Source organism: Varanus komodoensis, unplaced genomic scaffold, assembly GCF_004798865.1.
Source record: "Varanus komodoensis strain SLA01 unplaced genomic scaffold, ASM479886v1 scaffold3, whole genome shotgun sequence".
In the NCBI taxonomy this organism is placed as follows: domain Eukaryota; kingdom Metazoa; phylum Chordata; class Lepidosauria; order Squamata; family Varanidae; genus Varanus; species Varanus komodoensis.
In genome coordinates, this window is record NW_025335761.1 from 27313480 (window position 1) to 27337283 (window position 23804).

Below are 23804 nucleotides of genomic sequence, written 5' to 3' on the forward strand. Positions count from 1 at the left end.
GCAGCTGCTGCAGCCAAAGCCCCAGTAGCTGCTGCCTGGCTTAGGCCTAAACCTAATGTATTGAGATTATATCCATAGCTGGCTAACGTGTTAAGTGCAGAGGTGATGGCAACCAGGTCATTGCCTGTGAAGCCAGATAAAACTGCTGGAAAGGCTGCAACTCCAGCAAGGTTTGCATGTCCTAATAGCCCTGCAGCAGCCGCAGCTGTTGGCAATACTTCAGCAGTGTTTGCATAAGGAGATCCGGTTGGATTCGAATTGGCCACAGGGCCTGTAACATTAGCATAACTGATATTGAGACAGCTGCCACTCTGTGGGTCCTCTTGTATCTTCTGGATGATAAGTTCAACAGCTTTCCGGTTTTGTTCAGGTTCTCCGCTTACAGTGACAACCCTCTCTTGCAAGTTGATCCCATCGGGTTTCTGTGAAAGCTGTACCCAAGCCCCTGACTGCTCCATTATAGCCTTGACTGTAGCACCTCCCTTCCCTATTATCAGACCTGCTGTGCTGTTGGGAACTATAATCTTTACCTGTAATTAAAAAAAATATATATGAATAATACTTCTGCTTTGTACATACAACATAGGTTAAATACTTTGCTACCTGAAACAGGTAGAAGAACTAAAATGGATTAAGTTATTTTCCCCTCATAAGAAACAGGTAATGTTCATCATGCTTCGAAGATTTTACATAGATTCCAGTATAAAACAAGGTACACTTTGAAAGATTGTTGGCATCAGAGAGAAAAAAAAAAAAGAATAATTCTTGTAGTGTATTTCAGAATGAAATATTTAGACAATCTGCATGATATTAGTAAGGAAAAATTAAAATTTCTCCATAGTCTTCCTTTGAAGCACACATTTTCATTTTCAGTTTGATCATACAACATCTATGATGATATTCACTTTAACTATACCGTTGGCTTTCTATGTTTTATATAAAACAATATAGTGTTTACTTTAAAAGACTCCAAAGGATAAAGGAAGCATCCACTGAGAAAAGTGGCAAGAGAATACAACTAATTTCTTCATGACTACATTATGGACAATAAAAGAATTTGTATTTGCAATACATTTTTCAGTCATCTGAGGATAAAATGTGCACTAAGAAAGAATCTGTTTGAAGGGGGAAAAAAACCAGTTAACTCCTTCGTGTGTGTGTGTGTGTGTGTGTGTGTGTGTGTGTGTGTGTGAAGGGGGGGTTAACAGTTATAGGAACATTCTTATACTGCTTGAACTAATTAAACTTTTATTCCTAATATTGAAATTATGTACAGTGGAAGAATTCTAGATTTCACCATTGCCACACCTGAATAATAAACAGCTATAACAGGCATTTTATATACATTTACTTGGAGATAAGCCCCACTCAGATTAGGGGAGTAAATGTGCACAGGATTGGGATTATTTGGGATGGATCCAAAGAAGCTTAGTCTAGCAAAAAATTTTACTCCATTGGCAGTAGCTGTGCCTACTTGGACAAAGGCACTGTGCCCTGTGCTGGAAGTTTATCTGTTTTTATTTCCAGTTGGCTGTACAGAAAATAGCAGTATTAATATAAATCCTTCTAGAGCCATGTTTACATGGTACACTGTATGCCAATATAAAGCCACCATTTAAGAACTTGCACCTCACTCTGAGCAACGGTAGTGAGTAGATATTCAAAATCTAATGAAAGGCAGCTGTGTCATAATCAATAAAATTATTCATGAGCCAGATCCCATGAAAACAATGGAATTTGATCCAAAGATTGCTTGGCCACAAATTCACTGGGACAGAGCCTATAGATTTCTCCCTATCAACGCAAACATGATTCTATGTTTTCCATGGTAAAAAAACCTTTCCAGGTTCTATTTCAAATGAAAAGGGTCTATACATTCCAGTTTACTATACTTGAACAAAGTTCCCTAGATTAATTTGAAATAATAGAGTTGGTATGCAATTACTAGATAATCATGCAGGGCAGTATCCAATGCTGCCTGAGCACTAGTTGGGTATAATGTTATCTCAGTGGGAAAACAGTGGCAACTGAAGCAGCGAGAGCAGAAACACCTGTTAGCAGGATTGAGCAGGCCACTGGAGCTCCTACTTCCTGTCCCATTCCAGAAACAACTATTTCCTCTCATTTCTCTGGTTGTTTATGAAGCATTAGATGCTATTGCACAAGCAGTCCTGTAATTATAATGGAGCTAGATGAATTGTAGTCGCAGGACTGGATATTACTCATACAAAGTTTTTTTTTTAAGAGTATTATGAGTATGAATACCAAGTTGAAGATTCTATATAGTTGGCTCTGTATAGAATATATAAATGCCTATATTGAACACTGTTTCTCTCCATGATAAACAAGTTCTACACCTGAATTAGGTCTAGTAGCTTCCCATAAACTAGCTGCAGGGGGCAAACTTCACACACTCAGCAAACAGCAATGCACATCAAGCACAGGTATCCTCAAGTGTCTCACTACCCCACTAGGAGTAGGCTGGCACTTATAAAGGGCTCCCATTGATTTACAGCTGTTTGAGAGTTGTGGTAAGAAGAGTACTCAGACTGTCTGGGAACATTATCCACTGTGTGTCGCCTAGCAAGTGACAAAAACTGCAGTCTAGATGATCATTTAGTAGGCATCTTGCGTCTTACCACCCTCCCAACAACTGAATTATGTGCAACAAGATTTATGTGCATAAGTTTGATTATTAAGCAAGCCTGATTTGCATAAACTTTCTTCCTTTTTTGTAAGGGAATTCTCATCTGCTTTTGTTTATATATGTGGTAAAGGTAAATACTCCTCCACTGCCTAAAGATGTTTTCTAGCCTGAGACATGTATAAACAACCAAATGGTATCAGGAAGAATAAAAGAACCTCTTGTATAAACAGGGTACATTTCCCCTTGCAGAAAGGGGGATTCTGGGAATTTCTGGGATTTCTCTTTCCCACCAGTATCTCCCTCCCCTTCAGCAAATTCATTCTAAAGCATCCTTTAATCCTCAGGAACCATTCGTTTGTTTTTTACAGACACATTAGGTACATTAGAAGTAGGGTAGGAAAATCTCATTCCTCAAACAGAAATATGCTCATTCACTTGGTCCAATTCTTTTAACCCATAGAAATATTTTTTGTGAAATCCTTGGCCAATGGGCAGTGAAGGATCTGTGTCTTCATTTATCAGAGTAAAAAGCAGAATATGAAAAATATGACCAGATAGCATGCACTTTAGAAATATCCTGGTATGTATAACTTTTTCTAGATCCATTTCCATCAGGTTAATTGCTTTGGTTGTCCTATGGAAATGACATGCAGGGAGAACAGGAAAATGCAAGCCTTTTAATTCTCCTTTACCTTTTGGCAGCTTTTAGTACCATCAACCATAGCATCCTTCTGGAAACTTTGCATCTGTTGGCAGTGAGCTGGATGCTTTAAAGTGCTTTTGCTCATACTAGGAAAGCTGTTTTCAGAAGGCAATGCTGGAGAATTTCTGCCCGACTCATGGCATGTATAGTTGTGCCCATGCTATTCCACACGCTATTCCATATAGGGGAGTGAACAGTACTGCTGGTGTGCCACAAACAGCCTGCCAAACCTCTTGCTGGCTGTTTTCCAAATCCCCAAGATCCTTGCTCTCAAAGAAAAAGACCCTACGAATAAGCTGCATGGTTCTTGCCATAAAAATCTTGCTCATTGGTATCACTAAAGCATCCTTGAGAGTAGTGCCTGAAAGTGCCTACTTGCTTCACAGAACATTCTGAGAATGGACCATACATAGTATGGAACATAGAATCTGTTTCTAGAGAGTCTTTTTATGTTCCCCAGCTTTTAAAAACAGTCTATGTACAAGAGTGTGGGATATCAGGAACTTTCAGAAAAGTAATGGACTAGAGAGAGGGGAATGGCTATGCACCAGGACTGCTGGCCGATTTGGAAACTGAGAATTCTGGCAGCAGTGCTGGCTTATGTGATCAAGCTAAGTATCACTGCTCTGAATCGCTCCTGGACAGGAGATGGATTTGAGTGAATAGCATGTGTGTGATATGTGTATATATATATGTGCAGGTATGTGTGAGCATATGGAGAAAGGTGGATGGCAGGTGAGGCTGCTGGGTGGAGGAGGGCTCTTGTCCTCCACTTGGCACCTTGGCTAGCAAAGCTTCATGGAAAGCCAGGTCCCTGGCTATAGCACTGGCTAAAGCATATCCAGTCACTGAATGATGTCAGCAGTGTGGCCATGCCACTGATGTATCCTGGCTGCTAAGGGTCAAGTGGGAAGTCATTCACTCTTTCAACCAAATCCCCCACTTCTGAATTAGAGCATACAATATCAGTATGTTATGCCTTAGAAATCTCTCTCTCTCTTGTAAGATCCAGGTATAGCATTAGAATGTTTAATTGGTGCCTCACTATTGTAACAGAGTGGGTGAGAGCCTGCAAAATGAAGCTGTATCCAGATAGGACAGAAGTACTGTGGGTGAGTGGTTTGTCTATCCAGAATAATGGAGTTCAACCTTTTCTGGAAGAAATTGCATTCCCCCTAATGAATCAAGTTCAAAGTTTGGGGATACTTGTAGATCCACTGCTGTCACTAGAAGCACAAATTTGTTTTATGGCACAAAGCACCTTCCACCAGCTTAGGCTAGTATGCCAAATATGGATAGGGATAGATTGGCTTCAGTGATTCAGGGCCTGGCAACTTCTTCTCTAAATTATACCAGTGCACTGTAGTGGGTCAGTCTTCAAAGACATCTGGACATTTTAGTACAAAATACAGCACCATTAGCAATAGACAGTAACCAACTAGGCACCTTTTGCTCTGCTGATTCCATTCCACAAACAGTGGATCCCATCAATTCTATTGCACAAACAAAAATAACTGTTTGCATGAGGACAATTGTGTCCTGAAAAAAAGAGAAATACTCATTCCTGGAAGGAGTCAGATCACCAGTGCCCCTTTATGTAAGCTTTGCTGACCTGCTCCTTCAAGAAATGAACCTTTCCCCTTGCCTCAGGAAGTGCTAAATCACCCTTATGCAAAATTTGTTTTGCTTGCATTTTAATTAATGGTGCCAATAAAAATTAAAATTAGGTGGTTCATAAGTCAAACCTGCTATATTCATAATGGGCATTTGTGTACCAAGCTTGAGATGGATCTCTAACAAACTTCATTATTCAAATTAAGACTGATTACATTAGCCTTTATGGTCTGCAGTCCATTTCTCCAGTCCCTTCAGACGAAAAGATTTTCTAAAGTTATTACAACTTTAGAACAATTTATTTCATGATTATGTTTTGAGAATGATCATATGACTTATTTACAGTGGTCACAAGACTTTCTGGAAATGTTTACAGGTTGAAATACATGTACATGCTACCTGAGTGGCTGGCAGGCAGGCAAGAAAGAGACCTGCTGCTGTAGCAGTTCACAGATACAAAATCAGAACTTTGAATTACTAATCAGCAAGTTGAAATACAATTATCTTTTGTTTTTACATGTCTAGCATTCTGGTGTCAAAAAATAGAAACAGAGGTGCACACGTTTGAGTAAACTGTGTACAAAGAGGCATATACACTGCAAAAACTCCACATCTGAGGGAGGTAGAAAATGAGTACTGTTAAACACAGATTAATTGACATCTGACTACACCATAAAATGTGAGTGAAGGAAGCATAGCTGCTGCAGATTAAACAACTCATTTAGAAGAGACAGGCACCTACCTGAAAAGCTTTTGAACTGTACACAGTAATATATATGCATTTGTGCATGTGTGCACACAACCATGTTGTACATACACGTTTAGCATTCTGTTGATATGCCTTGCACTATATACACGTTTATTCAAATGCATACAACTATCCTTCTTGTAGTAAATATGCTCTGACTAGAGAGGTGGGAGATACCACTGTGTTGATGCATAGTTTTAATATCATTCCATCTTTCATTTGTTTTTATTTTGTAGTCTAAAAGCATTACGTACTTCACACATTAATGTTTCATAGATTTCAAATTACATTCACAGGAGCGACTGATGTATTCTGAATAGCTTCATTTAAGTGCTTCAATTTTTTATAATAATAAATGGGATGGCTTGTGCACTGAAATATACAATATATAAAATAGGTTCACATGTTTTGAAGTAGAAAACCTCAACAGGGATGCATGGAAGACCTAGATATTGCCCCAAATAAATCATTTGTTGCAAGCCTCCCTGAGGCTTTTTGCAAATGGGGTGGCATAAAAATGGTTTAAATAAATAAATAAATAAATATAGCAATGTGTTCTGGCAAATTCTGATAAATTTGTATAGATTTAAATAGCATTCTATCAATAATCTATTAACATTCAATTAGTTCAATACTGTACATACATAGAAATAAGCTATGCTTTTCGAAAAATAGATTAAATCTCCCACACGCCAAAGTGCAGTGTGCATTTGTATGCTTTTGCTATCATCCCTGAAAAGGGTGATGAGAGGTGCAAGAGATCATTAAGCCAGGTCTTATTTTCTAATCTCATGAGTTCCATCCCACTGAGAGAGACCCAGTTGCAACTAGCTTAATGAATCACACATACCTTGCCAGGGACACCGTATCTTGGAAGCTGTTGGCAGCCTACTCTACTTCAGGCAATGCAGGATTATCTGACACATTCTCACTCAAGAGGGTGGGGAGCAGATCCCCCCATCTGCTAACTTTTGAGAAGGAATGGTGCCATTCTGTTCTGTACGATCAAACTTTACATGTTTCAGTTTGGATTGGCTGAGCTTTCTTTCCCTGGGAAATTCAACGTAGGAACGAAGATTTTGGCTAAACTGGTAAACAGATTTTTAAACATCTGGACAGTGAAGGGTAGCTTATTTAAAACATGGTAAACTTACTGGCTGAGTGAGACTGGAGAGAAGTGTGCACTTGGGAAATGAGGGTTCACTGGCAATGCATTGCCTTCCAGCTGACTGAGTTTGCATTGGTGGGTGGTGTGATAACACTTTCATCCTTAAATTCACTCTTGAAGCTAAGGAGGACTCACCCAATTCCCACCTTCTCTGGGGACTAGAATGCATGGTGGAGTGAATGATTAACATGCAGATTGTAACTGTTAAAGCTTTGTTCCTATTTAAATCCATATCTGTATTTCATGTCTTCATTCTGGATAAGGGACAGTTCCATTTTATTGGCTAAACATTTTTCAAAGATTAAAAGTGAATCTTTTGTTCTATATTTTGTTCTATTCTACGGCCCCCAATAACTCATAGAACAATATTTAATCTCCAGTTCTTAGACAGGTGATTCTTGGCTAAAGACCTATCCAAACCTCTTTTTGCCACTATTGCAAGCCCTATTATGATTGTCTTTTCCACCAAGGCCTAAGAAAAATGTGGCAAACTTTCTAGAAAACTATGCCATGTCACATGATGTCCTTGGACACAACTTGAATTTTGAGAGTTCAATCTATTAGTTTTATGGCTGCTGTGTGGCATTGGAAGCACACAGTATGTGCCAAGAGATATGCTTTATTTCCACCAAAGCTTATTGTGCCTACCAGAGAATTTAGACTGTAGAATTATGGCCTATGATTATTCAAGGAGATGTTTTTAACAGGGTTCTTCTTAGCTATCAATATCTCTGACTCCATGAATAATACTGGTCTACGGAGGGTATGAAATCTTTTCTTCCAATATTGCATTTAAAATTGATTTTCAAACATTTCAACATCTCATTTCTTCAACATGCTGAAGAGCAAATTTTGGTGTAATCACATATGTCTAAGTTTGGGCAGAGGTAACTTTTCTGTATGTTAAATATTGTTATTAAAATTGATTAAACAATTCCTATTGACATGTTGAACTACACAACCTTAAACATGGAAACATAGAAACAGAGCAAGTCAGACGGGGCCTCCTGGGCCATCTAGTCTGACCCTCAGCTCCAGCTGGCTCTGCTCATGACATGCCTACCATGTGCATGTCTAGCCTATCCTTGAACACCCTCTCCAATGGGGCCTCAACCATCTCCCATGGAAGCCCATTCCATACCCTCGGGGTCCTAAAGAAATGGTCTAAAGAGGTAAAGTGTTGTGCAAGTATTATTTCTGATTTTTATTGGTAATGTAGAACTTATTTTGATAAGTTCCAAAATGGAACATATTTCTTTTATAATTACAGAAGATCATGTTGCCTAAATAAGGAAAAAAAGAAAACTCAAGCATTTATTACCAAAATAGCCGTTGAATTCTTTATAATTTGAATGACTAGGGATATTATCGTGTGCATGCACTCAGATGAGATTCCCAGGCATGCACAAGAGATGGAGGGCTTTGGCAGGAATGGTGGCTCAGACTTGGAGGAGGGGAAGTGGATAGCTGAACCAGCTGTGGCTCAGAGTTCTCACTCTGATATTGGAGTTGTTGAGACTGGCGAGGCCCCGGTTGTCCAAACTCTCCCAGTGAGCCCGAGCCAACTCTGGATCAAAGCACTTCAAGGACAACCACTGAGCTCCCCACCCCCTGCTCCTGATTGTGGGAAAAATGCTGGCTTAGAACAGGCTGGGGAGGGGTTCTCAGGAAGAGAACTTGACACCCCTGGAGATGTGGATGCAAGGGCTGGCTGGACCAATTAGGGGATCAACGGGAAGAGCATCAATGTGCTCACTTCCATAGCGTGCCCCACTCCAGAGACCGGCCCCAAAGCGTTCATAAGCAAAGCTTTGGGTGAATAGGGGCAGAGCAAGGGGTCAACTTTCCACCTGGACTGTGTGTTTCGAGGCTTGTGAATACGTTGTTTCTGCACGGAATAAAGACTCTTTTAATAATTGCTGAAGTGCCCGTCTCATTTGGGAGGGGATGCCTAGCTCATGACAGTTATTCACAGATCATAAAAACTGTGCATTAACTATAGTCAGCTTTTGCTACAGCCACAGGACTATGTTTTTTTCTCTTTGCCAGTATTATTTTCCATCTGACATATTTTCTTAATATGAAATTCATAAAATGTAATTTTGAGCCAACTTCCTCAAGAGCATTGCTGGCTAGCTGGTGTTATGCTAGATTGTCCCCTGTGGTGCACCTGTGCAAGAGAAGACTAGTGTTGGCTACCAGAACATCTACTGTGTGTAAAAAAACATTGTAGACTCCCTGGCTAAGTATGCCATATGCTAAATAAATGTTGCTTATACTATTAGTTGAAAAAGATACATAATTGTTTTAGATATTTAAAATAGAAGGTAGATCACAAGGCTTCTAGAAGTATGATACGCTTAGAAAACACTGATCTAGACTCAAACACTTGTATCACTATGCATGACACTGAAGGTATAGGGACAGAAGTAGGATTGCACTAAAATCCCACTTCCCTCACTCACTGTGTTTGTTTCAGTCCGTGCACAACAACTGTCTTCAACTTAGCATTCTTCAGACACTTTGGACTTCAGCTGTGAGCAGCCAGCATGGCCAATGATCATGAATACTAATAGCTATAGCACAAATGACATGGAGGACACCAGTTTTGGAAAAGCTGGTACAGAATCTCCTGGCACAGATGGGAATCCTGCTTCTTTAGGATTTCCTATTTTGGGTCTATAGATGTATAGCCTAAAGGCAGAAGTAGGAATTTACTTGCGATCTTGCTCACCTTCCATATGTTTAATGCAAATTATGAAAGGTGTTGTAATTCTATGCTTATTCATTTGACAGTAAGTCTCACTGAACTAAGTGGGATCTACCTCTGAGAAATCATGCTTACAATTAGACTTGATTGCATATAATTAGGTGGAACTATTTCCATACCTGTTCTCTACTCCCATTATAATCTATGTCTAGTTGAAAACTAACAGCAAATACTATTTTGATTATTTCTTACATTTCTATACCAGCCAACAGCTGAAGGTCTTTACAGGTGTAATATTTCCTTGTATGAGCATGTAGTGGTTCAAAAGTATTTGATACTGGCAAATACGCCATTCAGATTTTTTTTTTTTTTTTGCTTAGCCCAAGTTAGTTACATGTTTGTCAATCTGTTTCAAGCTTGGTTTCTTCATTTCTCTTTCCACTAGACTTTAGGTATGAGAACAATTTCTTCTTTTCTTTGAGAGCATTTTTTGAATGTTAGTCTGCTCAATGAGTGCCTAAGGCAAATAAAAAGCCCTCGAACCTATATTTTATAACTGGGGATTAATGAAAAAAAATTATAGCATTGAAATGCTCAGTGGAGAGCAGCATTAACTATTAAAAGGTCAGTGAAAAAGGATCATCTTTCACCAGCCATCTAAAGGTCACTGTGAGGAGGTTAGCCTAGCCTCCCTGGGGAAGATGTTCCCCAAATGGGGTGCTGCTACGTAAATGCTATTATGAGTGCCCACCAACCTCACCTCTCTCTATGATTGCAGTTTTTGGGCAGGATCATTAAGAAAGGAAGCAGCCTTTCAGATATTCTAGCTACAGTCATTCATGCTTTTGTAATCTCGTTTGGATTACTGCAACGTGCTGTGCATGAGGCTGCCTTTGAAAACAGTCTGGAAACTTCAACTGATCTGAAACATGGGAGCAAGAATATTAATGGACAATGGCTCACAAGAACACATTACCCCAGTCCTCTTTCTACAGCTGCTGGTTGAAGTCCAGGTCAAGTGATAGTATTAACATTCAAATCCCTAAATGGCTTGGGGCCAGGTTGTTTGAAGGATCACTTCCTCTCATATGTACCTACTGGGAGCCTGGTGTCATCTCCAGGGGGCCTTCTCTGAGTGGCTACCAGGGGGGCCTTTTTGTTTGTGAACCTCGGACTTGGAATGAGCCCCTCAGGGAGGTGCACCCAACACCTACTTTGTAGTCTTTTCAATAACAGGTGAAGACCTTTTAATTTTTCCAATAAATATTTAGCACTGTTTGCATATATTGCTATGCAGAATTACAGCAATTGCAATAATTATGGTTTTATTCTTTTAAATTAATGTATCTTTTTAATGGTTGTTTAATCCTAACTTTTGTTAACTGCCTCAGCTATTGTGTCATATAAACATGAAATAAAGAAACATCCTAGTTCAGAGACGGTTAGGGCTTTATACATTAAGAACCAGAGTTTTGAATTAAGTTCAGACACAGATTGTAAGCCAGGATTTCAAGTTGTGTTATGTGCTCTATAAAACATACCAGACAAAACTGTGGTTGCTATATTTTGCACTAGCTGAAGCTCTTCAAGGGCAGTGCATTACATTATTGTAAAAATGAAGTGAATAAGGCATGAATCACTGTAGTGAGTCCAACTTTCCCAGAACGGATGCACTTAGTGAACTAGCCAAGGGTGTGCAAAGGCATTCCCAGCCAGTGCTCCCACCTTTCTATCCAGGAGCTGCCCTGCATCCAAAAGCACACTCAACTTGTACACATGAGCCTTTAGAGGTAGTGCTACTCCTTCTGTAATAGGTTGTACTGAAAATCCTAGATTGCCCTGTCTATGTTTTGTCCAGATTGAGTCTCAGTTTTCTTATCCATATCCAGTCTCTTGTTACATCCAGACACAGGTTCAAGATTCCCACAGCTTTCTTTGCATCCACTGAAAAGGAGATACAGAGTTGGGTAACATCAGGATAGAGACCCATCTCCAATCAGGATGGCATTCTCACTCTATATGGAAAATAGTACAAGGGATATAGTAGAGCCCTGAGACACCCCATGAGAAAATAGCTGAGGGGGCAAGTGAGAGTGCCCCAGCATTGCCAAAACAGCCAGAAAGATACCATGATTGATGTTATGAACTGCCACTGAGAGGTCCAGCAGAACCAGTAGTGATGCATTCATCTTGCTTAGCTTGTGGCATTGGTAATCAATCAAGGCAAGCTGCTCCCAAAACAGTAATGTACCCACATTTATTTATTACTTTTCTATACTTCCCAATAGCTGAACCTTTCTGGACAGATGAAAAAATCCTGTAATGAATGTCGTTAAATATTCTGGTAGAAAACACTAAAGGAAATATGTTAGTACATCAAGTTAGTTCCACTGTCCCAAATTTTAAATTAAGTAAAATATAAAAAATGTACTATTCAGTTTCTGATTTAAGAGTCAAAAGATATGTGCTCACTTTATTCAGAAATGAAGGTTGCTTGTGGAAGAAGGTTTCCACATGAACTTAAGAGAAATATATGATTATCCTACCAAAGAAGAAGAAAATGATAGGTATTAATTTATTGTGCCAAGCATGTATGAATGCATGCCAAAAAAGTATTATTTAGGATGCTATCAAATATGGCTACCTGTAATTACTTGAATTCAAAGGAGAATGGGCATCCTATGGAAGGCAGGAGAAAGAATGGAGGCATAGATTTCCTCCATGTGCCTCCCACCCTAGCAATCAGTTAGAAAGCCAATTTCAACCATTTAACTGTGCTTAAATGTTTTACCTCTGGCATAACTGTGTTCCCTCTTGGAAGAGGGAAGAAGAAATCTGAGGCACTAAATGGATACATTATATCATGCTGGTCCCAGTCTCTGCCACTATGCCCCTCAAACCCATTCTGTGAAGTTGCTCTTTGAACTTCTGAAAAAAAGCTGTCATGATTCTTTCTGTGCTGGCTGCAAAGGTAGGTGCTCCAAGCACCAATCCCCAGCTCTGTGGCTGGGGCTGTTTTCCAACTTCAGAGCAGGAGATCTTAATGATCCTCAGCGCTCTAGATGCTGTATAGGGCCCAGAAGATTGCTTTACCTGAGATTTAGAAAATGTGTTTCCTCTGACTACACAGGCATATATCTCTATGCAACTGTATCATTTTGTTGATCAAGTGGCACAAAACTCTGGCAACCACGCTGGGCTACAATAGTCTGTTAGTTTTGTGTCTAATGATAACCAGGACTGTAAGCATGCCAAAGAGAATTTCTAGCATGTATTCATATTTACGCTTTTTGTTATGATTCTAAGCTGATCATTGTGATTTATCAAAATAAGTGATACTTTTTTCTATTTTTTAACAGTCATGCCAGATAAAAATACACCTAGCAGATGAGTAGGCATATACCAACCCATTTCTTCTTTTCCTTTTTCTTAAAAAAAATAAGAGGAAGGGGAGACAAGTGGTGGGACCACTAAATGAGGAGGAAGGAGATCCAGTGACTGATATGAGGGAACAGGCACAGATGCTAAATGACTATTTTGCCTCTGTGTTCTCCCCAAAGCAGGACAGGGGATATCCGCATAGGAGATTAGATGAGGCTGGGGACTTAGGGGCACTGATTAGAGTCACCCCCCTTTAACTCGAGGGGCTCCTCAGGGCATTGGACACTACAAAGGCGCCAGGCCCTGATGGGTTACACCCAAGAGTACTTAGAAAGTTGGCAGGGGTTCTCTTACGCCCGCTGGCCTCCATTTTTGAGACCTTGTGAAGAACGGGTGAAGTTCCAGAGGACTGGAGGGTGGCATGAGTGGTCCCAATTTTCAAAAAGGGTAGTAGAAAAGACATGGGGAATTACAGACCGGTTAGCCTTACGTCCATTGTAGGAAAAACAGTGGAAAGGCTCATAATAGAGATCTAGTGATGCTAGATAGGGAAGGGAGGCTGACAGCCACACAACACGGCTTCCGCAAAAACAGGTCCTGTCAGACCAACCTTGTGGAATTCTATGACAAGGTTTTGCGATGGCTAGATGGAGGGGATGCAGTGGATGTGGTATACCTGGATTTCAGCAAGGCCTTTGACAAAGTGCCCCATGATATCCTGGTGGAGAACCTGAGGAGTTTTGGGATACACCAAAGCACTGTCCGGTGGATTAGGGCATGGTTGACTGACTGAAAGCAGAAGGTAACCATTAACGGGGAATCATTGGGATGGCGGCCAGTGACAAGCGGGGTCCCCCAGGGCTCTGTCCTGGGGCCGATCCTGTTTAATCTTTTCATTAACAACATGGAATAAGGGGTGAACAGTCTGCTGATCAAATTCGCAGACGACACTAAAACTGGAGCAGTGGCCACAACTGAGGAGGCAACTGAGTGGGCAGGAGACAACAGGATGGCGTTCAATTTGGATAAGCGCAAGGTCTTGCACTTGGGGCATAGGAATAGCTGTCATAAGTACAGGTTAGGTGATAAGTGGCTGGAGAGCAGCACTTGTGAAAGGGACCTCGGGGTACTGGTTGACTGCAGGCTAAACATGAGTCAGCAGTGTGATGCGGTGGTCAAGAGGGCGAACGCCACCCTTGGTTGCATAGCCAGAAGTATGGCTTCTAGCTCAAGAGAGGTATTACTACTACTCTATATGACTCTAGTGTGCCCGTAACTGGAGTATTGTGTTCAGTTTGGGGCCCCTCATTACAGAAAGGATATAGTCAGGTTAGAGTCAGTGCAGCGTAGGGCCACAAGCCGGTTTGCAGGGGATGCCGTATGAGGCGAGACTGAGGGAACTGGGTCTCTTCAGCCTGGAGGAGACTCAGAGGGAATATGTTGGTGACATACAGGTATGTGAAGGGATGTCACATGGAGATGGGTAGAGACCCCCCCCGCAGATGAAGGCAGAACGCGCTCCAATGGAGCAAAGCTCAGGGAGCCAAGGTTCCATTTGGATGCCAGGAAGCACTTCCTGACAGTCAGGACCCTGAGGGTGTGGAATGGGCTTCTCCGGGAGGTGGTTGAGGCCCCATCGGTGCGGGTGTTCAACGATAGGCTGGACGTCCACATGGTGGGCATGTTGTGAGTGGAGCCGGCTGGTGCCGGAGGTCAGACTAGATGGCCCGGGAGGCCCCTTCTGACTCGCTCTGTTTTCTATGTTTCTATGTTTCTAATATGTACATTCTGAGTTTTTCAATCGTTTGTACAATCTTTTTTCTATATAAAGGTATACCTCTATAAGACTTGCATCATAACCTTGGAAAATTGCATATTTTAGTATCACTTCTTCATCCTAAATATTTTTCAACAAAATACATTATTTTAACTAGTAATCTAAAGAAAAAATTGGTTACCAGTTATTTATTCTATATTGATGAAAGATTCTTTTGAAGAATTTTATCAGTGGAATGGAAAGAACTGCTTTGGCTGTGACTCAAAGACAGACCTTGGAGTCAGTACTGGGTGGGCATTTGAGAATACACTGCTTTTTAAAAAAATGCACCACAGCATAAATAATGATTGCTCAGCTGTCACTGACGCTTTATCCAACAGGGAACGCTACTGAGAAGTGAAATGGGATAGAGGCAAGCAACTGGCTTTACTAAATTGTTGCATAAACGTCAAACAACATTTTGTAAGCAGAAGGGATGTCTATATGACACTAATAATCTTTAAGCTGATGATCTTGTTTCTCTGAATTTTGAACTGCTTTTAACCCTTCAGATGCATAAATAAATTGTAAGTTATTTATTAACAACTCACAAGAATCTAAACATCATTCCCAAAATAGTTCTTTGATTTCCTTGTACAGGATTTCCTCATACAAGCCATTCTAGATGCATTATGTAGGCATACTGGAATGAATAGTGTATTACACCTCACCAGTGATACTGTGTGTGCCAAAAAGCAATTTTCATTTTTTCTCATTTCTATGGCAATATATACAAACTCAGATTATATGAGTGTGTCCTGATCATGCTGTTCCATTCAGCACCAGAACCATTTCCCCCAACTTGGCCACTGACATAGTCATACGAAGGAAAGATATGCTCATGTGGCCCACATGATCTAAGCTCCCCTATATTAATGATGCAATGAAAGAATTCAAGCTTATTGAACAGCTTTTGGGGAGGCTTTCATGTACCATCATTTCTTTAAGGCCAAGTTGTAGGAATGCAGTACTAGGTACAACAGAACATTAAAAGTAGTAGGTGATATTCAGATGGCCCCTTTCCTTTGTATGTCAGTGATTCAAATTTCCAAGAATATTTTATTCCTATTATCAATGGATGGGAAAGCAGAAAGAAAGCTATGCTCTGACTGTGTAATCTGATTCTTAGGATTTGCAAAATTGGCATATATAACAATTTAATTTATGTTCTTAATGAATGCAGAATGAATGTTGAATTAAAAATTAAACAAGCAATGTAAGAACAATACTACTAAAACTCTAGCTTAGAGATAAAAAATTGACTCTGTGGAAAGAGTTCCATCTATTGCATTGGAATCAGATTTATGAATAGCTTAGGGGAAATTTTATAGCCTACTTGCAATTTTATGGTAATTCATTTGTCACAATGTGTGCCCCTGTTAAATCTTATTACATCACGTTAAATTTGCAATCTATGCACACTTGGAAATAAGTTCCAATGAACTCAGCAGGCCTCAATTCTTAGTAAATATTAATCCATTACACTTATTTCAAAAGTTATCTTCCATGGGACTTGGAGGCAGATTACATGATTTCCAGGAAGTTTCCCACCCAGACAGCTTACAGGACAAGTTGTGAGTAGGATCATAGGGGCAAAAAGATGTTACACTAAATCTATGGACCAAACTAGATGACAAATTCTATGCAAATTCTAACAGCATTGACATCTTTTAAAAAACAAATAGACACTAGAGGACTGACTTGGATTAAACCCTAGTGTATGAGGAAAGGCATTCAATTAAGTCTCCATTACTATGATTGCATTGGAAGAAGAGCTGCCATTCACATCAATGAACAGTGCCTGTTTGCAAGTTGGAAGCTCAGGGAGAAGCTGTTCTGACAACTTTGTGGTCAGTATTTCAGTGTCGACTAGACTGAATGTAAATGCTAACAACAATAGCAGTTATGACTTCTAGATATGTTTAATGTCATTTTCCTCCTCCTATTTTTCTCACAAGTCACTGTGGTTTGAACTGGTGACATATTCAATGCCATCAGAGTGTACAATCGCCACTAAAGTAACACAAACAGATTTGTGTGGGAACACAAAGCTCATGGGGTGATTTTGCAAGCTTTCATTCCAATGCTCATCACAACCAAATCACTATGTCTGCAAACTTTTGCCTCAGATTTACCTAGAATATGTAGTCCTAGGAAAAAACTGCCAAGAAGACAAAAACAAGTATATTATTGTTTGAGAGTTTAACTTTTGAAAAACTATGAGGCTAGGGGTTTTATTCTTATAACAGCAATTAAAAGGAACAGACTATGAGTGGTATGCAGAGTTAGGATGTTTCTGGCCTGGTCAGTCTTAGTACTACCAATCAAAAGGCATTGTGCAGCTAATTTGCCTTTCCATCATCAAGTGATTTTTTAAATTATTTTTGGTACGAAAGTTTGAAATCATAATGGGATATCATGGGAAAATTGCTAATGGAACACAGAGGCATGCAGGACTTCCTGTAAAATTTTGTGAATGAAAAAGGGAGACTGTACAATAAAAGCCTAATAAAAGCCTAAACAAGCTTTAAAGTAGAACCACTGAAATAAAAGAAACATTAATCATAATTAAATTGTCTCATTCATTCAGAGGGTTAACCAAAGCATGATAGGGTTTGATCCAACCTCACCTAAGAATTCAAAGCTGAAACAAGAGTAGGAAGATGAGAACTACCTTTGAATTGCAAGTTTATTTTGTAAAGGATTGCCTGCTTGTAGGACAAAAATTAAATCTTAAATTATAAATTATTTATAGATTCAATACTCATAAATTCAGTCACAATATAAAGTCATCAGTACTGTTCTCAAATACATGCATATTAATTTGGACATTTAACATTACTGACAAGAGGTTCTGGTTGTAAATGAGATAATATTTCAAATAAAAATGTTAGTAATATAATATTTCAAAGCATTCAGAAAGTAATTTTATTGGCAGAATATGATGATTAGCTATTTGAAGGCATTTTCCACCTTCAGTGTACAGCATACTTAATCCATTACTGTTTTTATCAGTTATTACAAAAAATATAGGTGTGGTAAGAGTCTAATCCACTCTTTTTAAAGATTTGCTTTGAATGATATCTGTAGAACAGAAGTACTATATTAGAACTATAAATAAATAAAATGCATGGAAATCAATAACTATCGGCCGATGGCAATTTGATGCCACGGTTTGTACACTTTTCGGAAAGCCAGTCTCTGAGCCATCAAGCAAACAAAGAAAAGTTGTTTGCTTGATGGCTCACAAAGTTTTGTTGTGAGCCGCCCAGAGGCTTTGTTGCGATGGGGGCAGCATAGAAATGTTTTAAATAAATAAATAATAAATAAAACAAAGTTGAGGCAAAAGTGAAGGAAAGATAGGATAAGAGCGACTGATAGGTTATTAAAAATTATTTTGAGGAGGGAATAAACAAGGGGGATAAAAGGAGAGAAGTGTGATGAAAGAATAAAGCTGAAAGGAGTGTATAAACAGTACAGGCGGCTGAAGAAATTCGATGAGGCTGTAAGAATGTGAAAGCAAAAATCTGAGGTAAAGCTGAAACTAGGAGAGGCCCATGGCACAGAGAAAGACAGTGGTCAAAAATGAACTGATGAAGGGTGAGAGCCCCGCTTATTTTTCCGAGGAGGAGGGCAGGGCTTCCACCAAAAACGCTATGCTAGGAGAATCTTTCTGAATTGAGACCCTGCACAGGTGCAGCACCTGTATGTGTGATGCACAGACCATGAAGAAGAACTATAGCTTCTGTGCCTTCTTGCAAAGGTACCTGGAACTGTGTTCATCAATAAAATTGCTGTATTGCACATTTTACCTCCTCCTTTTATGTACTTGCTCCTTGGGATTCTCACACCCATATTACAATCTACCAACCAAAAAATCTTGGAGTGAATAAAAAGAACCTTTTCTACATGATTAACGGAAAACTTTCGATAGCAAAAATTCTGCAATGAATATGGCCAGCAATAGTAATAATTTCAGATCAATTTCACAATAAATCTGTTTCAGAAAACAACTGCTTTCTACGTGAATACATTACAATTAGTATGTGCTGATAGAATCTTTAGCATAAAGGCTTTTTTTAAAAAAATTGGCTGGTCTCTGACAAGCAGTTACTCCATCAAATCAACAGAAATGTTAACTCTATGAACATAATTTATGTCCTGGAGAAAGCTCCGACACAGATAAAACATTAGTGTTTTCCTAGCAGAAAGGGTAGAGGATCATGTTAGGGAGCCAGTCAAGGGAGGCCCCGGACCTTCAGAATCTCCCTGTTCTCTTGATACTCATCCATAGCTATGCCAGCCCTGGAGCTAATGTACTGATTATTCCTCCCATTTGTGTCAATAGCAAGAGAGAAAACTGTAAAAGAGATGTGAAGGATTTTACTTTTCCTTCCCTTTCTGGAAGTGGCAGGTGCTCCCCATGCATTTCCTCCTTTCCCACAGCATTGATTTCTCGTTTACATAGGACTGCTCTGTAACTGCCCCATGCTGCAGTAAGCTGAAGCCTGTAGAGAAATCCAATAGCATCTGACAGGGACTCATCTGAACAAAGTGAGTCCAGCCTATATACAGTAAGCTATCCGGACACATTACATTGTGTAAGGTAGGTGCATTCCAGTCATGCTAGGTGCTGCATACACAAAAAGCTAAGTAAGGGCAGAAGTCTTCTTTTATAAAGGGCCACTGAAATAGGACCCTAGTTATGAGTTTTATACCCTGAATCTCTCTCCAACTCGAAGTGTAAGAAGTCATTTCAGCCTCAAGTTAAACCCAGTTAAGTATTATGTAGATAGCCAGTCTGAAGTATGGTCAACATGAACTACTTTAGATTAATTGCCTGGAGCTTTAAAGGGTCTTATTTTATCAGCTTTTGTAAGACTAGGAGAAGGATGCTTTGCCACTAACGGAGAGGATTGTGTAAAGCCATGTATTTTGGCTAGGGTGAAGCTATATATAGATCCTCTCCTGTCTTTGAAAGGCATCTGAATTACAAAGGTGGTGTTAATTATGGAATCTGTCTGGAGTACTAAGTGGCTCCAGAGGCTACAAAAGTGAGCTACTGTTGGCTTGATTTTGTTTGTTATTACAATATTGTTATTCTGTGGATTCAATGTTGCTGTAACCTCTGCTTCAGGTTTCTGTCTTTCAGTCTGTTGTCTGCCTTGCTTCCTTTTTCTCCTTTCAGGTTATCTTATTTTCATATTGAACTATAGAAGTTAAGCAAGTCTAGTTTTTTATCAACATGCAGATAAAAGGTGGGGAAAGTTTTATCTTTCTCAACACTGTGCCAGGCTACTCTTAAAAGTACAGACCAATTTTTTAAAAGGGTAGCATCTTTTGTTTTGCTACCCTATCTCTAAAGAAGCTTCATTGGAAAGTGCTTGCCTACTCAGCCTCTTTTCTTTCTGCATCCTTGATGCTAACACTGTGCAACTCTCTGTCCTTAGACCATGTGAGCTTTTAAAACACCTCTTTACATAGCTACTCCTTTTTAAAAACCTTTCTCTTCTATTCTTATCTTGTTCAGCTCATACACAGGTCCTTTATTCAGATGTTTTATTGTAAAGAAGAAAGCAAATATACATGCTATAACCCTGAAAATGGATTGATTCCATAAAGGAAACCACAGGCTCAGGTTTACAAGAGCTGAGAGGGGCTGTCACCTCATGCACAGAGTTGCCATAAGGCAAAGATGATTTGATGCATGTAACCACAAAAATAATTCTAAACACACTTATGAAAAAGGAAGCCCGAGTCCAGTGGAGTTTAGTTCTGAGATAATATGCACAGTATTGCACTGTCAGTAAGGAAAAACAAGGCTGACTTACATCTGAAAGGCACATCAAGGACCTAAACATGAAGGCTACAGAAATTGGTACTGTACTCTTGCAGACTATCAAAGATTGAGTTAACCACCTTGGCTTCTCTTTGAAAATTGTTTTTGTTGACCACATTTGTTTTTGATGAAAGTTGTGATAACATGAAAATAGCAAAGCACAAAGTTTTACCTAGATGTCTGAATAAGCTTTTGAAATACCAAATCTATCCCTAATAGGATGAAAACCAGATATAATACCTTCAAATGATAGAAAGATTATGTTAAAGAAAATGATCTGAAATGGCCAGAACAGACAGTTTAATATGGTGCATCAGCTAGGAATGTAAAAGGGAGCCATAATGAACTTTGTCTAGATTGAAAAATATTCAAGCACTGAACTGAGGAAATGTTCACTTTTTTTTCACTTAAGACTGTGCACTGTATCGACACAATACAAAGAATACCTATTATAGATAGCTTTAAACATCTACATTGGTGAAAACAATGGATGAAGGACACTTACTGCTTCACTTCACTGCATGACTGCCAATAACAAGCTTTTGAACGTTTCTGAAAATGGAAATTGCGTGTACCGTTAGTTTGGAAAGGCTGGTATGTGCTGGTCCTGAACAACATGCCTTGGCTTTGCAATGGTATCTTCCTAAACTGAATCTGTTACTGAACCATTTCCTTAAATATTCACATGGCTAAGATGTGACTTCCAGAGAGCCCTTTCTTGCTGACAGGTCTGGCAGTCATATGAAATTCCCAGTCAATCTCTGGAACACAGACATGACCTGGGTAATCAGCACAATAACTCCTTGAGCATCCTACTTGTAGTAGAGCTACTTCGATACGTTTGGGCAACTATGTCCATAACTGAATCCTTGCTCCCTTAGACTGCCTGCATAAATAAATATTTTAAAAAAGAACTGAAGGGAAGCAATTGATGCTTCCTTAAGAAAGTGGTCCTATTCTGCCAAAACAAGCCACGGTAAGACCACTGGTAAAGAAACCCTCTTTGGATTCAGAAGATCTTAAAAATTTTAGGCCAGCAGGCTATGTTCTTTCTTGAGGGAAAAAAACATTGGGTGATGGCTACACAACTGCAGGCACTCCCTGGATCTGTTTATGTATTTCGGTTGGTCTTCAGGCTGGGCTTTGGCATGGAAAAACCTTGGTCACCCTGTATGATGAACTATACTAGGAAAGAGGTGAGGGGGTATGACCCTGTTGATAGTCCTGCATCTTCCACTTATTTTTGATACTGTTGGACTTCTGTATACACCTGGATCTTCTGGCAGCTTTCAGTATCATTGGCCTTCTTGGGAACTCTGATCTAAGAATGGGGAGGGGGGTACTGTGTTGTCATTCCACTCCTCCTTGAATGGCTGTGTTTAGAAAGTGGTGCTTGGGAAATATTACTGTCCCATGGATTTCACAGCATTAATTCCCCAGGGGCTGGTTTTGTCTCCCACTGTTGCAGCTGGTCTTCTACTGTTCCTTCCAATCAGATCAAGACAAAGACTTTCTAATATATTATGCTAAAGCTGACCAGATGGCTTTGTAAAATAAGAGTATTGCAGAAAGCAGCAATAAAAGGAACAAGCAAAGTTAGAAGTCTGGCCACCAGGACAGTGCAATGTAGGAGTATGATAGAGTCTTCCTTTCCAAAATGAAAAAAAGCTGACCCCCACATAACAGCATATTCTGCTGTTTAAGGGCGCATTGCGTTTAGCATCTGATACCTGTAATTTTATTTACCCTCTTAACCTGACACCATATGTTCACATTAATAATATTGGGTCCACCCCATCCCGTATCAGAATGCTCATTAAATTTTCCCACAGAATTGGAAACTGATCCTCAGCTACTGCCTGCCTTATCTCTGGGTTCACTGGTCTTAGCAATTCAGCTGCAGATTCTGGTACCTCTACATTTCCTTCTGAATCAGAATGATTCAAGAACTCTGAAAGTCTGTGTTATAGGTGGAATGGGCCTGATCCCTACAGTCAGGTTTGTCAGAATCAACATGAAATGACTGAGAACTGTCATTTCCCTACACACATCTCTACTTCTCTTTTTTTTCTCCATAAGTGGTGATGTGGATCTCCTAAATCAGTATTTGGCTGCTACAACAGACTGGATGAGAATAACAAGCTGACGATCAATCCGGAAAAGACTGAAACAGTGTTAGTGCAGCATCTGTTCTGACTACCCAAAGCATTTCAGTCTGTCTTGGACAGGGTTGTTCTTACCTTGAAGGAACAGGTCTTCCTGGAACCACCATTCTCACTTGTAACTCAAGGGCCTCAGTGGCATGGGGTACTCACCACCAGCTTCAGCTACATTCTATGTGGACCTTTGTTTTAAATTTGAATGCTATTTGTGTTTTAAGGTATTGTTTTTGATTTGTACTGTTTACTGCTCCAGAGTTTGCTTAGCTATGAACAGTATGAAGTACTGTGAACAAATAAACTGTATTTAAATGTACGCTATCTCCATATTGAATTATATTCGACTGTACTGTATCAATTATTGTTAATTGACTAGAAAAATTTGACTATGGAAAGCAATTAAATAAGAATTTCCCCTCCAATAAGATCATTTAAGTTTCACTTCTTCTACAACGGCGAAGTAGCTGCAGGCAGCAGACAGATACTACTTTATTGTCTCCTCCCATAAATGCAAAAAAATGAGGACAACATGCGTGCAATATTACACTCTCATGCACATGTAGGTAAAGTTCACAGAAACACAGGTATTAAATTACATAATTATATTTTTACAGTCTACATATATGCTTCAGGAAACTTAGAACTGTCACTGTGTCTACCCTTTAAAGTATGGCACCTACTGTGAATTTTCTGCTTAGTTTTGACAATGTATTGATTTGTCAACAAGTTCATTTGAAAGTCATCTGTTCATTCTCTTCACCTGTGCCTGCAATACATTGCCACCTTTCGGTGATGTAAATCTCTGAGCATTTTCAGGAATGGGCTTTAGAATTTAGTAATTATAGGAAATTAAACTATAAAAAATAATAAATGCTAGTTATGAAACGTGTTTCTCTCATATACAATGCATTTACATTCTGCCTTTCTTCCACTTGCAAGGAATCCAAGGCAACTTACAAAACTCTCCTCTTCTCCATTTTATCCTTTCAGTAACAACCTGTCAGGTAGATTAGGCTGAG

At 39.5% G+C, this 23804-nt stretch overlaps 1 protein-coding gene across 4 annotated transcripts in view; it reads right to left on the reverse strand.

Moving 5' to 3' along the window:
- Positions 1-23804, reverse strand: part of NOVA1 (NOVA alternative splicing regulator 1) — a 189439-nt gene that overhangs the window by 3757 nt on the left and 161878 nt on the right. For all 4 annotated transcript variants that reach the window (XM_044435736.1, XM_044435735.1, XM_044435737.1 and 1 more), the window contains one exon: positions 1-530. This exon is cut by the window's left edge and continues 3757 nt beyond it. In XM_044435736.1, coding sequence (XP_044291671.1) covers positions 1-530 — 530 coding nt within the window. The remainder of the gene's footprint in view (positions 531-23804) is intronic.